This window comes from Eucyclogobius newberryi, unplaced genomic scaffold (genome assembly GCF_026437365.1).
Source record: "Eucyclogobius newberryi isolate DKJ021-1_F unplaced genomic scaffold, fEucNew1.0.hap1 SCAF_10, whole genome shotgun sequence".
NCBI classification, from domain to species: Eukaryota; Metazoa; Chordata; class Actinopteri; order Gobiiformes; family Gobiidae; genus Eucyclogobius; species Eucyclogobius newberryi.
In genome coordinates this window covers 35,730,443-35,755,424 of record NW_027315724.1, presented here as the reverse complement: position 1 = coordinate 35,755,424, position 24,982 = coordinate 35,730,443, and the positions used below count along the sequence as shown (strand labels likewise).

Genomic DNA, 24,982 nt, shown 5'->3' with positions numbered 1-24,982 from the left:
CGCTCCAAAGAATATATATATATATATATATATATATATATATATATATATATAATTACAAATAAATAATGATAATAATTAATAGCAATACTAGTAATTTCAGTTTATTTTAGATGATTGAGGATGTAATAATGCAGTTGAGGGTTCGTCCCGGTCAGTCTCACACTTTGTCCCGCGGCCTCAGAGCGCGTCTCAGGTCACAGTGAGTGGGCTCTGCGTGTAAACTGATCCGGGGTCAGCCTCCGTTTGATAAACACGGGACAAAGGGCTGGGGGCGGTACAGAGCGGCACGGAGCGGGACAGTGTGGGACAGAGCGGGACCGGGACAGTGTGGGACAGAGCGGGACCGGGACAGTGTGGGACAGAGCGGGACCGGGACAGTGTGGGACAGAGCGGGACCGGGACAGTGTGGGACAGAGCGGGACCGGGACAGTGTGGGACAGAGCGCAGACGGAGGCGCGAGGCTTTACGCATACTTTACGCACGGAGCGGGACAGAGCGGGACAGAGCGGGACGGAGCGGGACGGACACTTTACGCACGGAGCGGGACAGAGTAGGACAGAGCGGGACGGACACTTCACGCACGGAGCGGGACAGAGTAGGACAGAGCGGGACGGACACTTCACGCACGGAGCGGGACACGCCTCCAGAGTGAATGGTTTATTTGGCGGTTTGCTCCACGATGTCTCCAGGTGACGCACTTTGTGTTTGTGTGAGACACGAGCTGCAGCCTCTGGAGGATTAAGGGTTAAACTAAGTCACCAGAGTGGACAGTGTCTAAACCAGGACTAATCCAGGACTAAACCAGGTCTAAACCAGGACTAAACCAGGTCTAAACCAGGACTAAACCAGGTCTAAACCAGGACTAAACCAGGTCTAAACCAGGACTAAACCAGGACTAAACCAGGTCTAAACCAGGACTAAACCAGGACTAAACCAGGACTAAACAAGGTCTAAACCAGGACTAAACCAGGACTAAACCAGGACTAAACCAGGACTAAACCAGGTCTAGACCAGGACTAAACCAGGACTAGACCAGGTCTAGACCAGGACTAAACCAGGTCTAGACCAGGACTAAACCAGGACTAGACCAGGTCTAGACCAGGACTAAACCAGGTCTAGACCAGGACTAAACCAGGTCTAGACCAGGACTAAGTCAGGACTATACCAGGACTAAGTCAGGACTAAGTCAGGACTAAACCAGGACTAAGTCAGGACTAAACTAGGACTAAGTCAGGACTTGTCAGGACTAAACCCGGTCTAGACCAGGACTAAACCAGGACTAAACCAGGTCTAAACCAGGTCTAAACCAGGACTAAACCAGGACTAAACCAGGACTAAACCAGGTCTAGACCAGGACTAAACCAGGACTAAACCAGGACTAAACCAGGTCTAGACCAGGACTAAACCAGGACTAAACCAGGTCTAGACCAGGACTAAACCAGGACTAAACCAGGACTAAACCAGGTCTAGACCAGGACTAAACCAGGACTAAACCAGGACTAAACCAGGTCTAGACCAGGACTAAACCAGGACTAAACCAGGACTAAACCAGGACTAAACCAGGTCTAGACCAGGACTAAACCAGGACTAAACCAGGTCTAGACCAGGACTAAACCAGGACTAAACCAGGACTAAACCAGGTCTAGACCAGGACTAAACCAGGACTAGACCAGGTCTAGACCAGGACTAAACCAGGTCTAGACCAGGACTAAACCAGGACTAGACCAGGTCTAGACCAGGACTAAACCAGGACTAAACCAGGACTAAACCAGGTCTAGACCAGGACTAAACCAGGTCTAGACCAGGGCTAAGTCAGGACTAAACCAGGACTCAGTCAGGACTAAGTCAGGACTAAACCAGGACTAAGTCAGGACTAAACTAGGACTAAGTCAGGACTTGTCAGGACTAAACCCGGTCTAGACCAGGACTAAACCAGGTCTAGACCAGGACTAAGTCAGGACTAAGTTAGGACTAAGTCAGGACTAAACCAGGACTAAACCAGGACTAAGTCAGGACTAAATCAGGACTAAACCAGGACTAAACCAGGACTAAGTCAGGACTAGTCAGGACTAAACCCGGTCTCTTGTGGTCTCAGGTGGGAGTCTGGAGCGTCAGGCGGCCTCTCGAGCGCGGCAGGCGTTCCTCAGCGGCAGAATGCGCCCCCTGGAGTTCAGACTGGCGCAACTGCACGCTCTGCTCAAGATGATCACAGAGAGAGAGACGGACATCGCCACAGCCTTAAAACAAGACCTGAACCGGGTGAGGACCAGGTCTAAACCAGGTCTAAACCAGGACTAAACCAGGACTAAACCAGGACTAAACCAGGTCTAAACCAGGTCTAAACCAGGACTAAACCAGGTCTAAACCAGGTCTAAACCAGGACTAAACCAGGTCTAAACCAGGTCTAAACCAGGACTAAACCAGGTCTAAACCAGGTCTAAACCAGGACTAAACCAGGACTAAACCAGGTCTAAACCAGGACTAAACCAGGACTAAACCAGGTCTAAACCAGGTCTAAACCAGGACTAAACCAGGTCTAAACCAGGTCTAAACCAGGTCTAAACCAGGACTAAACCAGGACTAAACCAGGTCTAAACCAGGACTAAACCAGGACTAAACCAGGTCTAAACCAGGTCTAAACCAGGACTAAACCAGGTCTAAACCAGGTCTAAACCAGGACTAAACCAGGTCTAAACCAGGTCTAAACCAGGTCTAAACCAGGACTAAACCAGGTCTAAACCAGGTCTAAACCAGGACTAAACCAGGACTAAACCAGGTCTAAACCAGGACTAAACCAGGACTAAACCAGGTCTAAACCAGGTCTAAACCAGGACTAAACCAGGTCTAAACCAGGTCTAAACCAGGTCTAAACCAGGACTAAACCAGGACTAAACCAGGACTAAACCATGTCTAAACCAGGTCTAAACCAGGACTAAACCAGGACTAAACCAGGTCTAAACCAGGACTAAACCAGGACTAAACCAGGACTAAACCAGGTCTAAACCAGGTCTAAACCAGGTCTAAACCAGGACTAAACCAGGTCTAAACCAGGTCTAAACCAGGACTAAACCAGGACTAAACCAGGTCTAAACCAGGACTAAACCAGGTCTAAACCAGGTCTAAACCAGGTCTAAACCAGGACTAAACCAGGTCTAAACCAGGTCTAAACCAGGTCTAAACCAGGACTAAACCAGGTCTAAACCAGGTCTAAACCAGGACTAAACCAGGACTAAACCAGGTCTAAACCAGGACTAAACCAGGACTAAACCAGGTCTAAACCAGGTCTAAACCAGGACTAAACCAGGTCTAAACCAGGTCTAAACCAGGTCTAAACCAGGACTAAACCAGGTCTAAACCAGGTCTAAACCAGGTCTAAACCAGGACTAAACCAGGTCTAAACCAGGTCTAAACCAGGACTAAACCAGGACTAAACCAGGTCTAAACCAGGACTAAACCAGGACTAAACCAGGTCTAAACCAGGTCTAAACCAGGACTAAACCAGGTCTAAACCAGGTCTAAACCAGGTCTAAACCAGGACTAAACCAGGACTAAACCAGGACTAAACCATGTCTAAACCAGGTCTAAACCAGGACTAAACCAGGACTAAACCAGGTCTAAACCAGGACTAAACCAGGACTAAACCAGGACTAAACCAGGTCTAAACCAGGTCTAAACCAGGTCTAAACCAGGACTAAACCAGGTCTAAACCAGGTCTAAACCAGGACTAAACCAGGACTAAACCAGGTCTAAACCAGGACTAAACCAGGTCTAAACCAGGTCTAAACCAGGTCTAAACCAGGACTAAACCAGGTCTAAACCAGGTCTAAACCAGGTCTAAACCAGGACTAAACCAGGTCTAAACCAGTACTAAACCAGGACTAAACCAGGACTAAACCAGGTCTAAACCAGGTCTAAACCAGGTGTAAACCAGGACTAAACCAGGTCTAAACCAGGTCTAAACCAGGACTAAACCAGGACTAAACCAGGTCTAAACCAGGACTAAACCAGGTCTAAACCAGGACTAAACCAGGACTAAACCAGGTCTAAACCAGGTCTAAACCAGGTCTAAACCAGGACTAAACCAGGACTAAACCAGGTCTAATCCAGGACTAAACCAGGACTAAACCAGGTCTAAACCAGGACTAAACCAGGACTAAACCAGGTCTAAACCAGGTCTAAACCAGGTCTAAACCAGGTCTAAACCAGGTCTAAACCAGGACTAAACCAGGACTAAACCAGGTCTAAACCAGGTCTAAACCAGGTCTAAACCAGGTCTAAACCAGGTCTAAACCAGGACTAAACCAGGACTAAACCAGGACTAAACCATGTCTAAACCAGGTCTAAACCAGGACTAAACCAGGTCTAAACCAGGTCTAAACCAGGTCTAAACCAGGACTAAACCAGGTCTAAACCAGGTCTAAACCAGGACTAAACCAGGACTAAACCAGGTCTAAACCAGGACTAAACCAGGACTAAACCAGGACTAAACCAGGACTAAACCAGGTCTAAACCAGGTCTAAACCAGGTCTAAACCAGGACTAAACCAGGTCTAAACCAGGTCTAAACCAGGACTAAACCAGGACTAAACCAGGTCTAAACCAGGACTAAACCAGGTCTAAACCAGGTCTAAACCAGGTCTAAACCAGGACTAAACCAGGACTAAACCAGGTCTAAACCAGGTCTAAACCAGGACTAAACCAGGACTAAACCAGGTCTAAACCAGGACTAAACCAGGACTAAACCAGGACTAAACCAGGTCTAAACCAGGTCTAAACCAGGTCTAAACCAGGACTAAACCAGGTCTAAACCAGGACTAAACCAGGACTAAACCAGGTCTAAACCAGGTCTAAACCAGGACTAAACCAGGACTAAACCAGGTCTAAACCAGGTCTAAACCAGGTCTAACCAGGACTAAACCAGGTCTAAACCAGGACTAAACCAGGACTAAACCAGGACTAAACCAGGTCTAAACCAGGACTAAACCAGGACTAAACCAGGTCTAAACCAGGTCTAAACCAGGTCTAAACCAGGACTAAACCAGGACTAAACCAGGCCTAAACCAGGACTAAACCAGGACTAAACCAGGTCTAAACCAGGACTAAACCAGGACTAAACCAGGACTAAACCAGGTCTAAACCAGGTCTAAACCAGGACTAAACCAGGACTAAACCAGGTCTAAACCAGGACTAAACCAGGTCTAAACCAGGACTAAACCAGGACTAAACCAGGCCTAAACCAGGACTAAACCAGGTCTAAACCAGGACTGAACCAGGCCTAAACCAGGACTAAACCAGGACTAAACCAGGTCTAAACCAGGCCTAAACCAGGACTGAACCAGGTCTAAACCAGGACTAAACCAGGACTAAACCAGGTCTAAACCAGGACTAAACCAGGACTAAACCAGGTCTAAACCAGGTCTAAACCAGGACTAAACCAGGACTAAACCAGGACTAAACCAGGACTAAACCAGGCCTAAACCAGGACTAAACTAGGACTAAACTAGGACTAAACCAGGCTTAAACCAGGTCTAAACCAGGGCTAACCCAGGACTAAACTAGGACTAAACTAGGACTAAACCAGATCTAAACCAGGACTAAACCAGGTCTAAACCAGGTCTCTCTCTCAGAGCCAGTACGACACGCCGCTGCTGGAGCTGACTGGGCTGGAGAATGAGATAAAGTTGGCCATAGACAAACTGGCAGTTTGGGCGGCTCCTCGGTCAGTGGAGCGCTCCATCTTGACCCTCAGAGACCAGGTCTATGTCCAGCCTCAGCCCCTGGGCGTGGTCCTCATCATTGGGGCCTGGAACTACCCATGGGCCCTCACGCTGGGGCCCCTCGTCGGAGCCATCGCTGCAGGTCAGTCACATGTTTGGGTCTTTGCTCTGGAGTGAGATAATGATGATGTCATGTGTGAACTCCAGGAAACGCTGCTGTGGTGAAGCCTTCAGAGCTCAGTGAGTGCTCCTCGCTCCTCCTCCGAGCTCTGCTGCCCCGCTACCTGGACAAGGTACAGCACACTGTAGACCGGGTTTAGACCCACACTGTAGACCGGGTTTAGACCCACACTGTAGACCGGGTTTAGACCCACACTGTAGACCGGGTTTAGACCCACACTGTAGACCGGGTTTAGACCCACACTGTAGACCGGGTTTAGACCCACACTGTAGACCGGGTTTAGACCCGCCTTAGTCCCACTTTAGCCCTGCTTTAGTCCCTCTTTAGCCCCACTTAAGCCCCTCTTTAGACCCTCTTTAGCCTTCTTTAGTCCCTCTTTAGCCTTCTTTAGCCCCTCTTTAGCCCTCTTTAGACCCTCTTTAGGCCCTCTTTAGCCCCTCTTTAGCCCTCTTTAGCCCCTCTTTAGCCCTCTTTAGTCCCTCTTTAGCCTTCTTTAGCCCCTCTTTAGCCTTCTTTAGCCCCTCTTTAGCCCTCTTTAGCCCCTCTTTAGACCCTCTTTAGGCCCTCTTTAGCCCCTCTTTAGCCCTCTTTAGCCCTCTTTAGGCCCTCTTTAGCCTTCTTTAGCCCCTCTAGCCCTCTTTAGCCCCTCTTTAGGCCCTCTTTAGCCCTCTTTAGCCCCTCTTTAGCCCTCTTTAGTCCCTCTTTAGCCCTCTTTAGCCCTTCTTTAGCCCTCTTTAGCCCTCTTTAGCCCCTCTTTAGCCTTCTTTAGCCCCTCTAGCCCTCTTTAGCCCTCTTTAGCCCTCTTTAGGCCCTCTTTAGCCCTCTTTAGCCCCTCTTTAGCCCTCTTTAGTCCCTCTTTAGCCTTCTTTAGCCCCTCTTTAGCCCTCTTTAGACCCTCTTTAGCCTTCTTTAGTCCCTCTTTAGCCTTCTTTAGCCCCTCTTTAGCCCTCTTTAGACCCTCTTTAGGCCCTCTTTAGCCCCTCTTTAGCCCTCTTTAGCCCTCTTTAGGCCCTCTTTAGCCTTCTTTAGCCCCTCTAGCCCTCTTTAGCCCCTCTTTAGGCCCTCTTTAGCCCTCTTTAGCCCCTCTTTAGCCCTCTTTAGTCCCTCTTTAGCCCTCTTTAGGCCCTCTTTAGCCCTCTTTAGCCCTCTTTAGTCCCTCTTTAGCCCTCTTTAGCCCTTCTTTAGTCCCTCTTTAGCCCTCTTTAGCCTTCTTTAGTCCCTCTTTAGCCTTCTTTAGCCCCTCTTTAGCCCTCTTTTCTCCCTCTTTAGGCCCTCTTTAGCCCCTCTTTAGCCCCTCTAGCCCTCTTTAGGCCCTCTTTAGCCCTCTTTAGCCCCTCTTTAGCCCCTCTTTAGCCCTCTTTAGCCCTCTTTAGCCCCTCTTTAGCCCTCTTTAGCCTGCTTTAGCCCCTGTCTCTGCTCAGGACCTGTTCCCTGTGGTCCCTGGAGGAGTGGGTGAGACTCAGGAGCTGCTCAGGCAGCGTTGGGACCACATCTTCTACACGGGCAGCAGCTCCGTGGGTCGTCTGGTGATGGAGGCGGCGGCCGCTCACCTCACGCCCGTCACCCTGGAGCTGGGCGGGAAGAGCCCCTGCTACGTGCACCCCGACTGCAACATCCGGGTGGCAGCCAGGTAAAGGATCACACTATTAAAGGGTCTGACCCCATGTTGTGTGTGTTCAGGAGGATCACACTATTAAAGGGTCTGACCTCATGTTGTGTGTGTTCAGGAGGATCACACTATTAAAGGGTCTGACCTCATGTTCTGTGTGTTCAGGAGGATCACACTATTAAAGGGTCTGACCTCATGTTGTGTGTGTTCAGGAGTATTACGCTATTAAAGGGTCTGACCCCATGTTCTGTGTGTTCAGGAGGATCACACTATTAAAGGGTCTGACCCCATGTTGTGTGTGTTCAGGAGTATTACACTATTAAAGGGTCTGACCCCATGTTCTGTGTGTTCAGGAGGATCACACTATTAAAGGGTCTGATATAACACTGAGGATGACCTCATGGTGTGTGTGTTCAGGAGGATCACACTATTAAAGGGTCTGACCTCATGTTGTGTGTGTTCAAGAGTATTACACTATTGCAGGGTCTGACCCCATGTTGTGTGTGTTCAGGAGTATTACACTATTAAAGGGTCTGACCCCATGTTGTGTGTGTTCAGGAGTATTACACTATTAAAGGGTCTGACCCCATGTTGTGTGTGTTCAGGAGTATTACACTATTAAAGGGTCTGACCCCATGTTGTGTGTGTTCAGGAGGATCACACTATTAAAGGGTCTGACCCCATGTTGTGTCTGTTCAGGAGTATCATACTATTAAAGGGTCTGACCCCATGTTGTGTGTGTTCAGGAGGATCACACTATTAAAGGGTCTGACCCATGTTGTGTGTGTTCAGGAGGATCACACTATTAAAGGGTCTGACCCCATGTTGTGTGTGTTCAGGAGGATCACACTATTAAAGGGTCTGACCCCATGTTGTGTGTGTTCAGGAGGATTACACTATTAAAGGGTCTGACCCCATGTTCTGTGTGTTCAGGAGGAGCACACTATTAAAGGGTCTGACCCCATGTTCTGTGTGTTCAGGAGGATCACGTGGGGGAAGTTCGTGAACTGTGGTCAGACCTGCATCGCTCCAGATTATGTTCTGTGTGAGCCCAGTGTCCAGAGCCAGCTCATCGAGTGCATCCGCCTCACACTGGAGGTACCAGGACTAAACCAAGACTAAACCAGGACTGAACCAGTTACATTGCATCCGGAAAGTCTTTTCTCACATTTTGTTATGTTACAGCCTCATTCCAAAACGGATTAAATTCATAAAGTTCCTTCCCCAATTGCTCAGTTCAGCCTCTGAGGTCTACAGTTCCTCTGAGGTCTACAGCTCCTCTGGGGTCTACAGCTCCTCTGGGGTCTACAGTTCCTCTGAGGTCTACAGACAGTTCCTCTGAGATCTACAGACAGTTCCTCTGAGGTCTACAGACAGTTCCTCTGAGGTCTACAGCTCCTCTGAGGTCTACAGCTCCTCTGATTTCTACAGCTCCTCTGGGGTCTACAGTTCCTCTGAGATCTACAGACAGTTCCTCTGCGGTCTACAGTTCCTCTGAGGTCTACAGTTCCTCTGAGGTCTACAGCTCCTCTGAGGTCTACAGCTCCTCTGAGGTCTACAGCTCCTCTGAGGTCTACAGTTCCTCTGGGGTCTACAGTTCCTCTGGGGTCTACAGTTCCTCTGGGGTCTGACATCACTGTTACTGTGGGACCTTCTATCGACAGACGTGAGCTTCTCCAACTCATGTCCACCTAACTTTACAACAGGTGGACTCCAGTCGAGCTGTAGAAACATCTCCAGGACGATCAGAGGAAAAACCATGACCCTGAGGTCAGGTCTGAGTGTCATGGCAACCGCCGTGAAGAGCTTTTTATCTTAGTATTCAAGCGACCTTCTTTCACGTCGTCTCCAGGCTGTGACAGAACCAAATGTGGGAAAAGTGAAGACATTCCGGATGCACTTTGACCCCGAGACGAGCTGTGACCTCCTGAAGGGAGCAAGATGAATGAACAAAGACCTGATGAACAAAGAAGATTACCTCACTAAATGTTCTATGTGTGTGTTTCAGGAGTTTTACGGCGCCGATCCGAAGAGTTCTCCAGATTACGGCCGGATCATAAGTCAGAGACACTTCAACAGGATCATGGGTCTGATGGAAGGATACACCCCCGTGATCGGAGGCCAGAGCGACGCCTCGCAGAGATACATCGGTAAGAGTCACAGAGACACATCGGTAAGAGTCGCAGAGACACATCGGTAAGAGTCGCAGAGACACATCGGTAAGAGTCGCAGAGCTACAGCGGTAAGAATCGCAGAGATACATCGGTAAGAGTCAAAGAGACACATCGGTAAGAGTCGCAGAGATACATCGGTAAGAGTCGCAGAGACACATCGGTAAGAGTCGCAGGGATACATCGTAAGAGTCGCAGAGACACATCGGTAAGAGTCACAGAGACACATCGGTAAGAGTCACAGAGACACATCGGTAAGAGTCACAGAGACACATCGGTAAGAGTCGCAGAGACACATCGTAAGAGTCGCAGAGATACATCGTAAGAGTCACAGAGACACATCGGTAAGAGTCGCAGAGATACATCGTAAGAGTCACAGAGACACATCGGTAAGAGTCACAGAGACACATCGGTAAGAGTCACAGAGACACATCGGTAAGAGTCACAGAGACACAATATGTAAGAGTCACAGAGACACATCGTAAGAGTCGCAGAGATACATCGGTAAGAGTCACAGAGACACATCGTAACAGTCGCAGAGACACATCGGTAACAGTCGCAGAGACACATCGGTAAGAGTCGCAGAGATACATCGTAAGAGTCACAGAGATACATCGGTAAGAGTCGCAGGGATACATCGTAAGAGTCGCAGAGACACATCGGTAAGAGTCACAGAGACACATCGGTAAGAGTCACAGAGACACATCGGTAAGAGTCACAGAGACACATCGGTAAGAGTCGCAGAGATACATCGGTAAGAGTCGCAGAGATACATCGTAAGAGTCACAGAGACACATCGGTAAGAGTCACAGAGACACATCGGTAAGAGTCACAGAGACACATCGGTAAGAGTCACAGAGACACATCGGTAAGAGTCACAGAGACACATCGTAAGAGTCGCAGAGATACATCGGTAAGAGTCACAGAGACACATCGTAAGAGTCACAGAGACACATCGGTAACAGTCGCAGAGACACATCGGTAACAGTCGCAGAGACACATCGGTAAGAGCTACAGAGACACATTGGTAAGAGTCGCAGAGATACATCGTAAGAGTCACAGAGACACATCGGTAAGAGTCACAGAGACACATCGGTAAGAGTCGCAGAGATACATCGTAAGAGTCACAGAGACACATCGGTAAGAGTCACAGAGACACATCGGTAAGAGTCACAGAGACACATCGGTAAGAGTCGCAGAGATACATCGGTAAGAGTCACAGAGACACATCGGTAAGAGTCGCAGAGATACATCGTAAGAGTCACAGAGATACATCGGTAAGAGTCACAGAGACACATCGGTAAGAGTCGCAGAGACACATTGGTAAGAGTCACAGAGACACATCAGTAAGAGTCACAGAGATACATCGGTAAGAGTCACAGAGACACATCGGTAAGAGTCACAGAGACACATCGGTAAGAGCTACAGACACATCGGTAAGAGTCGCAGAGACACATCGGTAAGAGTCGCAGAGACACATCGGTAAGAGTCGCAGAGACACATCGGTAAGAGTTGCAGAGACACATCGGTAAGAGTTGCAGAGACACATCGTAAGAGTCACAGAGACACATTGGTAAGAGTCACAGAGACACATCGGTAAGAGCTACCGAGACACATCGGTAAGAGTCGCAGAGATACATCGGTAAGAGTCACAGAGACACATCGTAAGAGTCGCAGAGATACATCGGTAAGAGTCGCAGAGACACATCGGTAAGAGTCACAGAGACACATCGTAAGAGTCACAGAGACACATCGGTAAGAGTCACAGAGACACATCGGTAAGAGTCGCAGAGACACATCGGTAAGAGTCACAGAGACACATCGGTAAGAGTCACAGAGACACATCGTAAGAGTCACAGAGACACATCGGTAAGAGTCACAGAGACACATCGGTAAGAGTCGCAGAGACACATCGGTAAGAGCTACAGAGACACATTGGTAAGAGTCGCAGAGATACATCGGTAAGAGCTACAGACACATCGGTAAGAGTCGCAGAGACACATCGGTAAGAGTCGCAGAGACACATCGGTAAGAGTCGCAGAGACACATCGGTAAGAGTTGCAGAGACACATCGGTAAGAGTTGCAGAGACACATCGTAAGAGTCACAGAGACACATTGGTAAGAGTCACAGAGACACATCGGTAAGAGCTACCGAGACACATCGGTAAGAGTCGCAGAGATACATCGGTAAGAGTCACAGAGACACATCGTAAGAGTCGCAGAGATACATCGGTAAGAGTCGCAGAGACACATCGGTAAGAGTCACAGAGACACATCGTAAGAGTCACAGAGACACATCGGTAAGAGTCACAGAGACACATCGGTAAGAGTCGCAGAGACACATCGGTAAGAGTCACAGAGACACATCGGTAAGAGTCACAGAGACACATCGTAAGAGTCACAGAGACACATCGGTAAGAGTCACAGAGACACATCGGTAAGAGTCGCAGAGACACATCGGTAAGAGCTACAGAGACACATTGGTAAGAGTCGCAGAGATACATCGGTAAGAGTCACAGAGACACATCGGTAAGAGTCGCAGAGACACATCGGTAAGAGCTACAGAGACACATTGGTAAGAGTCGCAGAGACACATCGGTAAGAGTCACAGAGACACATCGGTAAGAGTCGCAGAGACACATCGGTAAGAGTCACAGAGACACATCGTAAGAGTCGCAGAGACACATCGTAAGAGTCACAGAGACACATCGTAAGAGTCACAGAGACACATCGGTAAGAGTTGCAGAGACACATCGGTAAGAGTCGCAGAGACACATCGTAAGAGTCGCAGAGACACATCGGTAAGAGTCACAGAGACACATCGGTAAGAGCTACAGAGACACATCGGTAAGAGTCGCAGAGATACATCGGTAAGAGTCACAGAGACACATCGTAAGAGTCGCAGAGACACATCGGTAAGAGTCGCAGAGATACATCGGTAAGAGCTACAGAGACACATCGTAAGAGTCACAGAGACACATCGTAAGAGTCACAGAGACACATCGGTAAGAGTCACAGAGATACATCGGTAAGAGTCACAGAGACACATCGGTAAGAGTCACAGAGACACATCGTAAGAGTCACAGAGACACATCGGTAAGAGTCACAGAGACACATCGTAAGAGTCGCAGAGACACATCGGTAAGAGTCGCAGAGACACATCGGTAAGAGTCACAGAGATACATCGGTAAGAGTCACAGAGACACATCGGTAAGAGTCACAGAGACACATCATAAGAGTCACAGAGACACATCGGTAAGAGTCGCAGAGACACATCGGTAAGAGTCACAGAGACACATCGGTAAGAGTCGCAGAGACACATCGGTAACAGTCGCAGAGACACATCGGTAAGAGTCGCAGAGACACATCGGTAACAGTCGCAGAGACACATCGGTAAGAGCTACAGAGACACATCGGTAAGAGTCGCAGAGACACATCGGTAAGAGTCACAGAGACACATCGGTAAGAGTCACAGAGACACATCGGTAAGAGTCACAGAGACACATCGTAAGAGTCACAGAGACACATCGGTAAGAGTTGCAGAGACACATCGGTAAGAGTCGCAGAGATACATCGGTAAGTCACAGAGACACATCGTAAGAGTCACAGAGACACATCGTAAGAGTCACAGAGACACATCGGTAAGAGTCACAGAGACACATCGTAAGAGTCACAGAGACACATCGTAAGAGTCACAGAGACACATCGGTTTGAGTCGCAGAGACACATCGTAAGAGTCGCAGAGACACATCGGTAAGAGTCTCAGAGATACATCGTAAGAGTCGCAGAGACACATCGTAAGAGTCACAGAGACACATCGTAAGAGTCACAGAGACACATCGGTTAGAGTCGCAGAGACACATCGTAAGAGTCGCAGAGACACATCGTAAGAGTCACAGAGACACATCGGTAAGAGTCACAGAGACACATCGGTAAGAGTCGCAGAGACACATCGGTAAGAGTCACAGAGACACATCGGTAAGAGTCACAGAGACACATCGTAAGAGTCACAGAGACACATCGGTAAGAGTCACAGAGACACATCGGTAAGAGTTGCAGAGACACATCGGTAAGAGTCACAGAGACACATCGTAAGAGTCACAGAGACACATCGTAAGAGTCACAGAGACACATCGGTAAGAGTTGCAGAGACACATCGGTAAGAGTCGCAGAGATACATCGGTAAGAGTCACAGAGACACATCGTAAGAGTCACAGAGACACATCGTAAGAGTCACAGAGACACATCGGTAAGAGTCACAGAGACACATCGTAAGAGTCACAGAGACACATCGTAAGAGTCACAGAGACACATCGGTTAGAGTCGCAGAGACACATCGTAAGAGTCGCAGAGACACATCGGTAAGAGTCTCAGAGATACATCGTAAGAGTCGCAGAGACACATCGTAAGAGTCACAGAGACACATCGTAAGAGTCACAGAGACACATCGGTTAGAGTCGCAGAGACACATCGTAAGAGTCGCAGAGACACATCGTAAGAGTCACAGAGACACATCGGTAAGAGTCGCAGAGACACATCGGTAAGAGTCACAGAGACACATCGGTAAGAGTCACAGAGACACATCGTAAGAGTCACAGAGACACATCGGTAAGAGTCACAGAGACACATCGGTAAGAGTCGCAGAGACACATCGGTAAGAGCTACAGAGACACATTGGTAAGAGTCGCAGAGATACATCGGTAAGAGTCACAGAGACACATCGGTAAGAGTCGCAGAGACACATCGGTAAGAGCTACAGAGACACATTGGTAAGAGTCGCAGAGACACATCGGTAAGAGTCACAGAGACACATCGGTAAGAGTCGCAGAGACACATCGGTAAGAGTCACAGAGACACATCGTAAGAGTCGCAGAGACACATCGTAAGAGTCACAGAGACACATCGTAAGAGTCACAGAGACACATCGGTAAGAGTTGCAGAGACACATCGGTAAGAGTCGCAGAGACACATCGTAAGAGTCGCAGAGACACATCGGTAAGAGTCACAGAGACACATCGGTAAGAGCTACAGAGACACATCGGTAAGAGTCGCAGAGATACATCGGTAAGAGTCACAGAGACACATCGTAAGAGTCGCAGAGACACATCGGTAAGAGTCGCAGAGATACATCGGTAAGAGCTACAGAGACACATCGTAAGAGTCACAGAGACACATCGTAAGAGTCACAGAGACACATCGGTAAGAGTCACAGAGATACATCGGTAAGAGTCACAGAGACACATCGGTAAGAGTCACAGAGACACATCGTAAGAGTCACAGAGACACATCGGTAAGAGTCACAGAGACACATCGTAAGAGTCGCAGAGACACATCGGTAAGAGTCGCAGAGACACATCGGTAAGAGTCACAGAGATACATCGGTAAGAGTCACAGAGACACATCGGTAAGAGTCACAGAGACACATCATAAGAGTCACAGAGACACATCGGTAAGAGTCGCAGAGACACATCGGTAAGAGTCACAGAGACACATCGGTAAGAGTCGCAGAGACACATCGGTAACAGTCGCAGAGACACATCGGTAAGAGCTACAGAGACACATCGGTAAGAGTCGCAGAGACACATCGGTAAGAGTCACAGAGACACATCGGTAAGAGTCACAGAGACACATCGGTAAGAGTCACAGAGACACATCGTAAGAGTCACAGAGACACATCGGTAAGAGTTGCAGAGACACATCGGTAAGAGTCGCAGAGATACATCGGTAAGTCACAGAGACACATCGTAAGAGTCACAGAGACACATCGTAAGAGTCACAGAGACACATCGGTAAGAGTCACAGAGACACATCGTAAGAGTCACAGAGACACATCGTAAGAGTCACAGAGACACATCGGTTTGAGTCGCAGAGACACATCGTAAGAGTCGCAGAGACACATCGGTAAGAGTCTCAGAGATACATCGTAAGAGTCGCAGAGACACATCGTAAGAGTCACAGAGACACATCGTAAGAGTCACAGAGACACATCGGTTAGAGTCGCAGAGACACATCGTAAGAGTCGCAGAGACACATCGTAAGAGTCACAGAGACACATCGGTAAGAGTCACAGAGACACATCGGTAAGAGTCGCAGAGACACATCGGTAAGAGTCACAGAGACACATCGGTAAGAGTCACAGAGACACATCGTAAGAGTCACAGAGACACATCGGTAAGAGTCACAGAGACACATCGGTAAGAGTTGCAGAGACACATCGGTAAGAGTCACAGAGACACATCGTAAGAGTCACAGAGACACATCGTAAGAGTCACAGAGACACATCGGTAAGAGTTGCAGAGACACATCGGTAAGAGTCGCAGAGATACATCGGTAAGAGTCACAGAGACACATCGTAAGAGTCACAGAGACACATCGTAAGAGTCACAGAGACACATCGGTAAGAGTCACAGAGACACATCGTAAGAGTCACAGAGACACATCGTAAGAGTCACAGAGACACATCGGTTAGAGTCGCAGAGACACATCGTAAGAGTCGCAGAGACACATCGGTAAGAGTCTCAGAGATACATCGTAAGAGTCGCAGAGACACATCGTAAGAGTCACAGAGACACATCGTAAGAGTCACAGAGACACATCGGTTAGAGTCGCAGAGACACATCGTAAGAGTCGCAGAGACACATCGTAAGAGTCACAGAGACACATCGGTAAGAGTCACAGAGACACATCGTAAGAGTCACAGAGACACATCGGTAACAGTCGCAGAGACACATCGGTAAGAGTCGCAGAGATACATCGTAAGAGTCACAGAGATACATCGGTAAGAGTCGCAGGGATACATCGTAAGAGTCGCAGAGACACATCGGTAAGAGTCACAGAGACACATCGGTAAGAGTCACAGAGACACATCGGTAAGAGTCACAGAGACACATCGGTAAGAGTCGCAGAGATACATCGGTAAGAGTCGCAGAGATACATCGTAAGAGTCACAGAGACACATCGGTAAGAGTCACAGAGACACATCGGTAAGAGTCACAGAGACACATCGGTAAGAGTCACAGAGACACATCGGTAAGAGTCACAGAGACACATCGTAAGAGTCGCAGAGATACATCGGTAAGAGTCACAGAGACACATCGTAAGAGTCACAGAGACACATCGGTAACAGTCGCAGAGACACATCGGTAACAGTCGCAGAGACACATCGGTAAGAGCTACAGAGACACATTGGTAAGAGTCGCAGAGATACATCGTAAGAGTCACAGAGACACATCGTAAGAGTCGCAGAGATACATCGGTAAGAGTCACAGAGACACATCGTAAGAGTCACAGAGACACATCGGTAACAGTCGCAGAGACACATCGGTAACAGTCGCAGAGACACATCGGTAAGAGTCACAGAGACACATCGGTAAGAGTCGCAGAGATACATCGTAAGAGTCACAGAGACACATCGGTAAGAGTCACAGAGACACATCGGTAAGAGTCACAGAGACACATCGGTAAGAGTCACAGAGACACATCGGTAAGAGTCGCAGAGATACATCGGTAAGAGTCACAGAGACACATCGGTAAGAGTCACAGAGACACATCGTAAGAGTCGCAGAGACACATCGGTAAGAGTCACAGAGACACATCGGTAAGAGCTACAGAGACACATCGGTAAGAGTCGCAGAGATACATCGGTAAGAGTCACAGAGACACATCGGTAAGAGTCGCAGAGACACATCGGTAAGAGCTACAGAGACACATCGGTAAGAATCGCAGAGATACATCGGTAAGAGTCACAGAGACACATCGGTAAGAGTCGCAGAGACACATCAGTAAGAGTCACAGAGACACATCGTAAGAGTCGCAGAGACACATCGGTAAGAGTCACAGAGACACATCGGTAAGAGTCACAGAGACACATCAGTAAGAGTCACAGAGATACATCGGTAAGAGTCACAGAGACACATCGTAAGAGTCACAGAGACACATCGTAAGAGTCACAGAGACACATCGGTAAGAGTCACAGAGACACATCGGTAAGAGTCGCAGAGACACATCGGTAAGAGTCGCAGAGACACATCGGTAAGAGTCACAGAGACACATCGGTAAGAGTCACAGAGACACATCGTAAGAGTCACAGAGACACATCGGTAAGAGTCACAGAGACACATCGTAAGAGTCACAGAGACACATCGTAAGAGTCACAGAGACACATCGTAAGAGTCACAGAGACACATCGGTAAGAGTCACAGAGATACATTGGTAAGAGTCACAGAGACACATCGGTAAGAGTCACAGAGACACATCGGTAACAGTCGCAGAGACACATCGGTAAGAGTCACAGAGACACATCGGTAAGAGTCGCAGAGACACATCGGTAAGAGTCACAGAGACACATCGTAAGAGTCACAGAGACAGATCGGTAAGAGTCACAGAGACACATCGTAAGAGTCGCAGAGATACATCGGTAAGAGTCACAGAGACACATCGTAAGAGTCACAGAGACACATCGGTAACAGTCGCAGAGACACATCGGTAACAGTCGCAGAGACACATCGGTAAGAGCTACAGAGACACATTGGTAAGAGTCGCAGAGATACATCGTAAGAGTCACAGAGACACATCGTAAGAGTCGCAGAGATACATCGGTAAGAGTCACAGAGACACATCGTAAGAGTCACAGAGACACATCGGTAACAGTCGCAGAGACACATCGGTAACAGTCGCAGAGACACATCGGTAAGAGTCACAGAGACACATCGGTAAGAGTCGCAGAGATACATCGTAAGAGTCACAGAGACACATCGGTAAGAGTCACAGAGACACATCGGTAAGAGTCACAGAGACACATCGGTAAGAGTCACAGAGACACATCGGTAAGAGTCGCAGAGATACATCGGTAAGAGTCACAGAGACACATCGGTAAGAGTCACAGAGACACATCGTAAGAGTCGCAGAGACACATCGGTAAGAGTCACAGAGACACATCGGTAAGAGCTACAGAGACACATCGGTAAGAGTCGCAGAGATACATCGGTAAGAGTCACAGAGACACATCGGTAAGAGTCGCAGAGACACATCGGTAAGAGCTACAGAGACACATCGGTAAGAATCGCAGAGATACATCGGTAAGAGTCACAGAGACACATCGGTAAGAGTCGCAGAGACACATCAGTAAGAGTCACAGAGACACATCGTAAGAGTCGCAGAGACACATCGGTAAGAGTCACAGAGACACATCGGTAAGAGTCACAGAGACACATCAGTAAGAGTCACAGAGATACATCGGTAAGAGTCACAGAGACACATCGTAAGAGTCACAGAGACACATCGTAAGAGTCACAGAGACACATCGGTAAGAGTCACAGAGACACATCGGTAAGAGTCGCAGAGACACATCGGTAAGAGTCGCAGAGACACATCGGTAAGAGTCACAGAGACACATCGGTAAGAGTCACAGAGACACATCGTAAGAGTCACAGAGACACATCGGTAAGAGTCACAGAGACACATCGTAAGAGTCACAGAGACACATCGTAAGAGTCACAGAGACACATCGTAAGAGTCACAGAGACACATCGGTAAGAGTCACAGAGATACATTGGTAAGAGTCACAGAGACACATCGGTAAGAGTCACAGAGACACATCGGTAACAGTCGCAGAGACACATCGGTAAGAGTCACAGAGACACATCGGTAAGAGTCGCAGAGACACATCGGTAAGAGTCACAGAGACACATCGTAAGAGTCACAGAGACAGATCGGTAAGAGTCACAGAGACACATCGTAAGAGTCACAGAGACACATCGGTAAGAGTCGCAGAGACACATCGGTAAGAGTCGCAGAGACACATCGTAAGAGTCACAGAGACACATCGTAAGAGTCGCAGAGACACATCGGTAAATAATGGGTAATTAGAAACAAATTTGAGGAATATTTAGAGGAAACTTTGTGGATAATTTGTGGGAAATTGAAAAATAATCGGTTCAAAAAAAGTTGAAAATAAAGGAAAATTTGGGAAATTTTGAGGATGAAGAGTGTAAAATTTGTTGGGAAATTATGGGAAATTTGAGAAAAATTAGGGACAATTTGAGGACAAATTTGAGGAATATTTAGAGTAAACTTTGTGGATCATTTGTGGAAACTTTGAGGGAAATCTGAACATTTTAAAATAATTGGTTGAGAAAAAAGTTGAAAATTAGAGGAAATGTATAAAATTTTATGGAAAATTCATAACATTTTATGGAAAATTCATAACATTTTATGGAAAATTTGTGGAATAACGGTGAAAAATGTGTGGACAATGTGTCATGTGTCGTCCTTCAAATGACAGTAACTTAAATGTATAAATCATCTGTTATTTTTACCTGAAGTGGTCGTAATGTAGACGTCGTGTGTTCCCGTGTGGAGCTCCCACAGTTCTCCGGGACGTCCCACCTCAGTCTAGGCTCATGCAGGAGGAGATCTTTGGGCCCGTGCTCCCCCTGGTGGCCGTGAGCGACATCGACGACGCCATTCGCTTTGTCAACGAGCGAGAGAAACCCCTGGCCCTGTACATCTTCTGCAACGACCCGAAGGTGAGGCACAGTCTGTGGGCTCCCGAGTTCATGTGGCGTTTGTGACAGTTTTACAGCTCGTTTAGGTCTTTAAAGCTTAGATAAGCTTCAGCGCCCCTTGCAGGTTGCACCCTGCAGGTCGCACCGTGCAGCGCCCCCTGCAGGTCGCACCGTGCAGGTCGCACCGTGCAGCGCCCCCTGCAGGTCGCACCGTGCAGCGCCCCCTGCAGGTCGCACCGTGCAGGTCGCACCTGTGACCTGCACGGTGCCCCCCTAAAATAAATAAAATAAATAAAATATATAAAATAAATAAAATAAATAAAATAAATAAATATGAGAGTGCCTTTATTTTGTTGAATTAATGTTTGGAGAGGCAAAAAGTAAATTCTGCATAAACTTTTACCGGAGTGAGTTTCCCTGGTGTGATGTCACTTCCTGTCCCTGGTTTGATGTCACTTCCTGTCCCTGGTGTGATGTCACTTCCTGTCTTTTCTCCACACAAAAAACAACTTGTTTGATATAAAACTATCATTTATATTTACAACAGATGCAAATCATAAAAAGCTGTCGCACTTTAAGAACTGTTCAGCTTTTATCAGGATAAAGTCGTTTAGTCGATGAAGTAGTTGATGCTGTTGACCAACATTTGTATTTGTTGACAATAAAATAAGATAAGTTAAGTTTAATATTAATATTAACTGCAGCAGAAAGAAAAAGGCAGGAATGAGTTCGCTGAAGTTTTGAGAGAGTTTATTCTGTTTTTTTGTCGTGTTTTTCTGTGTGAATAGTTTATGTGTCAGTGTCAGAAGGTGTGAGTGTTAAAAACAGCCTGTGACTCCCGTGTGTGTTGTTGTTGTCATGGTCGTGGTCGTCATGGTCGTGGTCGTCATGGTCGTGGTGGTCAGGGCGTAGAGAAGATGCTGGAGCAGACGAGCAGCGGTGGCGTCCTGGTGAACGACGTCCTGATGCACTACACGCTGAGCTCGCTGCCCTTCGGAGGAGTCGGTGAGCAACGCACTTTTACCACCACAGTCCAGCTCTGAACCAGGACAAGGTCACATCCGGCATTATTTATTTAAAATACTGAGAACATTTTAAATTGATGTTATTAATAATACAAATATTGAGGTTTTTACGATGGCTCAACATTAATACTCAAAATGAACGATCATTTGACAGAATCAGTGACTTTGGAAACAGGAATGAGACAGGGTTGTGCTTGGTCCCCCCTGTTGTTCACCTTGTACTTGGAACCACTGGCTTAATATAATAGATCACACTTGTGCGTCTGCAGGTCACACTTGTGCGTCACATTGTGCGTCACGTTGTGCGTCACGTTGTGCGTCACGTTGTGCGTCACGTTGTGTGTCACGTTGTGCGTCTGCAGGTCACACACATGTCTCACACTTGTGCGTCTGCAGGTCACACACATGTCTCACACGTTGTGCGTCTGCAGGTCACACACATGTCTCACACTTGTGTGTCTGCAGGTCACACACATGTCTCACACGTTGTGCGTCTGCAGGTCACACACATGTCTCACACGTTGTGCGTCTGCAGGTCACACACATGTCTCACACGTTGTGCGTCTGCAGGTCACACACATGTCTCACACGTTGTGCGTCACACGTTGTGCGTCTGCAGGTCACACACATGTCTCACACGTTGTGCGTCACACGTTGTGCGTCTGCAGGTCACACACATGTCTCACACGTTGTGCGTCTGCAGGTCACACACATGTCTCACACGTTGTGCGTCACACGTTGTGTGTCACACGTTGTGCGTCTGCAGGTCACACACATGTCTCACACGTTGTGCGTCTGCAGGTCTCACACATGTCTCACACGTTGTGCGTCACACGTTGTGCGTTTGCAGGTCACACACATGTCTCACACGTTGTGCGTCACACGTTGTGCGTCTGCAGGTCACACACATGTCTCACACGTTGTGCGTCACACGTTGTGCGTTTGCAGGTCACACACATGTCTCACACGTTGTGCGTCACACATTGTGCGTCTGCAGGTCACACACATGTCTCACACGTTGTGCGTCACACGTTGTGCGTCTGCAGGTCACACACATGTCTCACACGTTGTGCGTCACACGTTGTGCGTCTGCAGGTCACACACATGTCTCACACGTTGTGCGTCTGCAGGTCACACACATGTTTCACACGTTGTGCGTCTGCAGGTCACACACATGTCTCACACGTTGTGCGTCTGCAGGTCACACACATGTCTCACACGTTGTGCGTCTGCAGGTCACACACATGTCTCACACGTTGTGCGTCACACGTTGTGCGTCTGCAGATCACACACATGTCTCACACGTTGTGCGTCTGCAGGTCACACACATGTCTCACACGTTGTGCGTCACACGTTGTGCGTCTACAGGTCATACACATGTCTCACACGTTGTGCGTCACACGTTGAGCGTCTGCAGGTCACACACATGTCTCACACGTTGTGTGTCACGTTGTGCGTCTGCAGGTCACACACATGTCTCACACGTTGTGTCTCACACGTTGTGTGTCACGTTGTGCGTCACACGTTGTGTGTCTGCAGGTCACACATATGTCTCACACGTTGTGTCTCACACGTTGTGTCTCACACGTTGTGCGTCACACGTTGTGCGTCTGCAGGTCACACACATGTCTCACACGTTGTGTCTCACACGTTGTGTCTCACACGTTGTGTGTCACGTTGTGCGTCACACGTTGTGTGTCTGCAGGTCACACATATGTCTCACACGTTGTGCGTCACACGTTGTGCGTCTGCAGGTCACACACATGTCTCACACGTTGTGCGTCACACGTTGTGCGTCTGCAGGTCACACACATGTCTCACACGTTGTGCGTCACACGTTGTGCGTCTGCAGGTCACACACATGTCTCACACGTTGTGTCTCACACGTTGTGTGTCACGTTGTGCGTCTGCAGGTCACACACATGTCTCACACGTTGTGTGTCACGTTGTGCGTCTGCAGGTCACACACATGTCTCACACGTTGTGTGTCACGTTGTGCGTCTGCAGGTCACACACATGTCTCACACGTTGTGCGTCTGCAGGTCACACACATGTCTCACACGTTGTGTGTCACGTTGTGCGTCTGCAGGTCACACACATGTCTCACACGTTGTGCGTCTGCAGGTCACACACATGTCTCACACGTTGTGCGTCTGCAGGTCACACACATGTCTCACACGTTGTGTGTCACGTTGTGCGTCTGCAGGTCACACACATGTCTCACACGTTGTGCGTCTGCAGGTCACACACATGTCTCACACGTTGTGCGTCTGCAGGTCACACACATGTCTCACACGTTGTGTGTCACGTTGTGCGTCTGCAGGTCACACACATGTCTCACACGTTGTGCGTCTGCAGGTCACACACATGTCTCACACGTTGTGCGTCTGCAGGTCACACACATGTCTCACACGTTGTGCGTCTGCAGGTCACACACATGTCTCACACGTTGTGTGTCACGTTGTGCGTCTGCAGGTCACACACATGTCTCACACGTTGTGCGTCTGCAGGTCACACACATGTCTCACACGTTGTGTCTCACACGTTGTGTGTCACGTTGTGCGTCTGCAGGTCACACACATGTCTCACACGTTGTGCGTCTGCAGGTCACACACATGTCTCACACGTTGTGCGTCTGCAGGTCACACACATGTCTCACACGTTGTGTATCACGTTGTGCGTCTGCAGGTCACACACATGTCTCACACGTTGTGCGTCTGCAGGTCACACACATGTCTCACACGTTGTGCGTCTGCAGGTCACAGTGGGATGGGTCAGTATCATGGGAAGCACTCGTTCGAGCAGCTGAGTCACATGCGCTCGTGCCTGGTGCGCTCGCTGACCATGGAGAGCGTGAACCTGCACCGTTACCCGCCTCAGGACCGGCGCCGGGCGCGGCGCGTCAAGATGGCCATGCGCGCGCCGCTCATCGACATGTCGCGTCGCACCTTCGTCTGGGCCGTGTCCGCCACCGCCATCGCCGTCATCCTCATGGTCACGCTCGTGGTCATTCTGCTGATCGCCGCCGGACTCAACTGCACCTGCTGGTACTGGAGGGGCATCTACAACTACTACTGGTGATTAGACCGGGTTTAGACCTGGTTTAGTCCTGGTTTAGACCGGGTTTAGACCCGGTTTAGTCCTGGTTTAGACCCGGTTTAGTACAGTTACAAACCCGAGAACACATTTATCTAAAATAATTGATTAATATCCCTTTGTTTAAAACTGTCCTTTTGTAAAAGTGTATTATAATGTGTTTAATGAACTATTCATTATCTGAATTAATAGTTTCATATATTATATTTGATATTTGCATAAATCTTTCTGTACAATATTCATGTAAATGTTTTTATTGTGTAATAAATGTTTTTATTGTGTAATAAATGTTTTTATTGTGTAATAAATGTTTTTATTGTGTAATAAATGTTTCATTTGGCTGTAGTTTGTAGTTTGACCAGCAGGTGTCGTTTGCCATAAACTCAACACATCTAAACTTTGTGTTTCAAGTTATTTATGTTTGTTTCCAAAAAACAAAATATATTTTTATTTCAACACAAAATGACCTGTTGCTTTGGTCAGATTTAATCATAAATGTTAAAATGGACAAAGCGTCTCATATTTGACAAAGAAACAGAAACACTGAGTGGATTTTGGAGATATTCTCTGTCCAGATGAAGCTTTTATTTTGAAACTGACCAAAAAAATCCTCAAAATATAAGAGTTTTGTCTTTAAACTAAATCAGACTTTTTTCTTATTCAAATTCAGACCAA

At 48.0% G+C, this 24,982-nt stretch overlaps 1 protein-coding gene across 1 annotated transcript; it reads left to right on the top strand.

Annotated features, from left to right (window-relative positions):
- The first annotated feature begins 592 nt into the window (after nucleotides 1-592).
- LOC140368915 (aldehyde dehydrogenase, dimeric NADP-preferring-like) lies at nucleotides 593-24,595 on the top strand. Its single transcript, XM_072456084.1, has 10 exons — nucleotides 593-692; nucleotides 2,099-2,262; nucleotides 5,630-5,861; nucleotides 5,927-6,012; nucleotides 7,322-7,530; nucleotides 8,490-8,607; nucleotides 9,518-9,659; nucleotides 20,041-20,207; nucleotides 21,092-21,191; nucleotides 23,970-24,595. Exons 1-10 carry the CDS (start codon nucleotides 656-658, stop codon nucleotides 24,290-24,292), a joined length of 1,578 nt encoding a protein of 525 aa, XP_072312185.1. The 5' UTR covers nucleotides 593-655; the 3' UTR covers nucleotides 24,293-24,595.
- Nucleotides 24,596-24,982: the final 387 nt, after the last annotated feature.

What these genes read in the sequence shown, in the direction of transcription:
- LOC140368915 (XM_072456084.1), top strand. Translation starts at nt 656, where the DNA reads ATGGTTTATTTGGCGGTTTGCTCCACGATGTCTCCAG. An exon ending in AACATCCGGGTGGCAGCCAG is followed by an intron (nt 7,531 to 8,489) that starts GTAAAGGATCAC and finishes CTGTGTGTTCAG; the next exon opens with GAGGATCACGTGGGGGAAGT. An exon ending in CGCCTCGCAGAGATACATCG is followed by an intron (nt 9,660 to 20,040) that starts GTAAGAGTCACA and finishes TCCCGTGTGGAG; the next exon opens with CTCCCACAGTTCTCCGGGAC.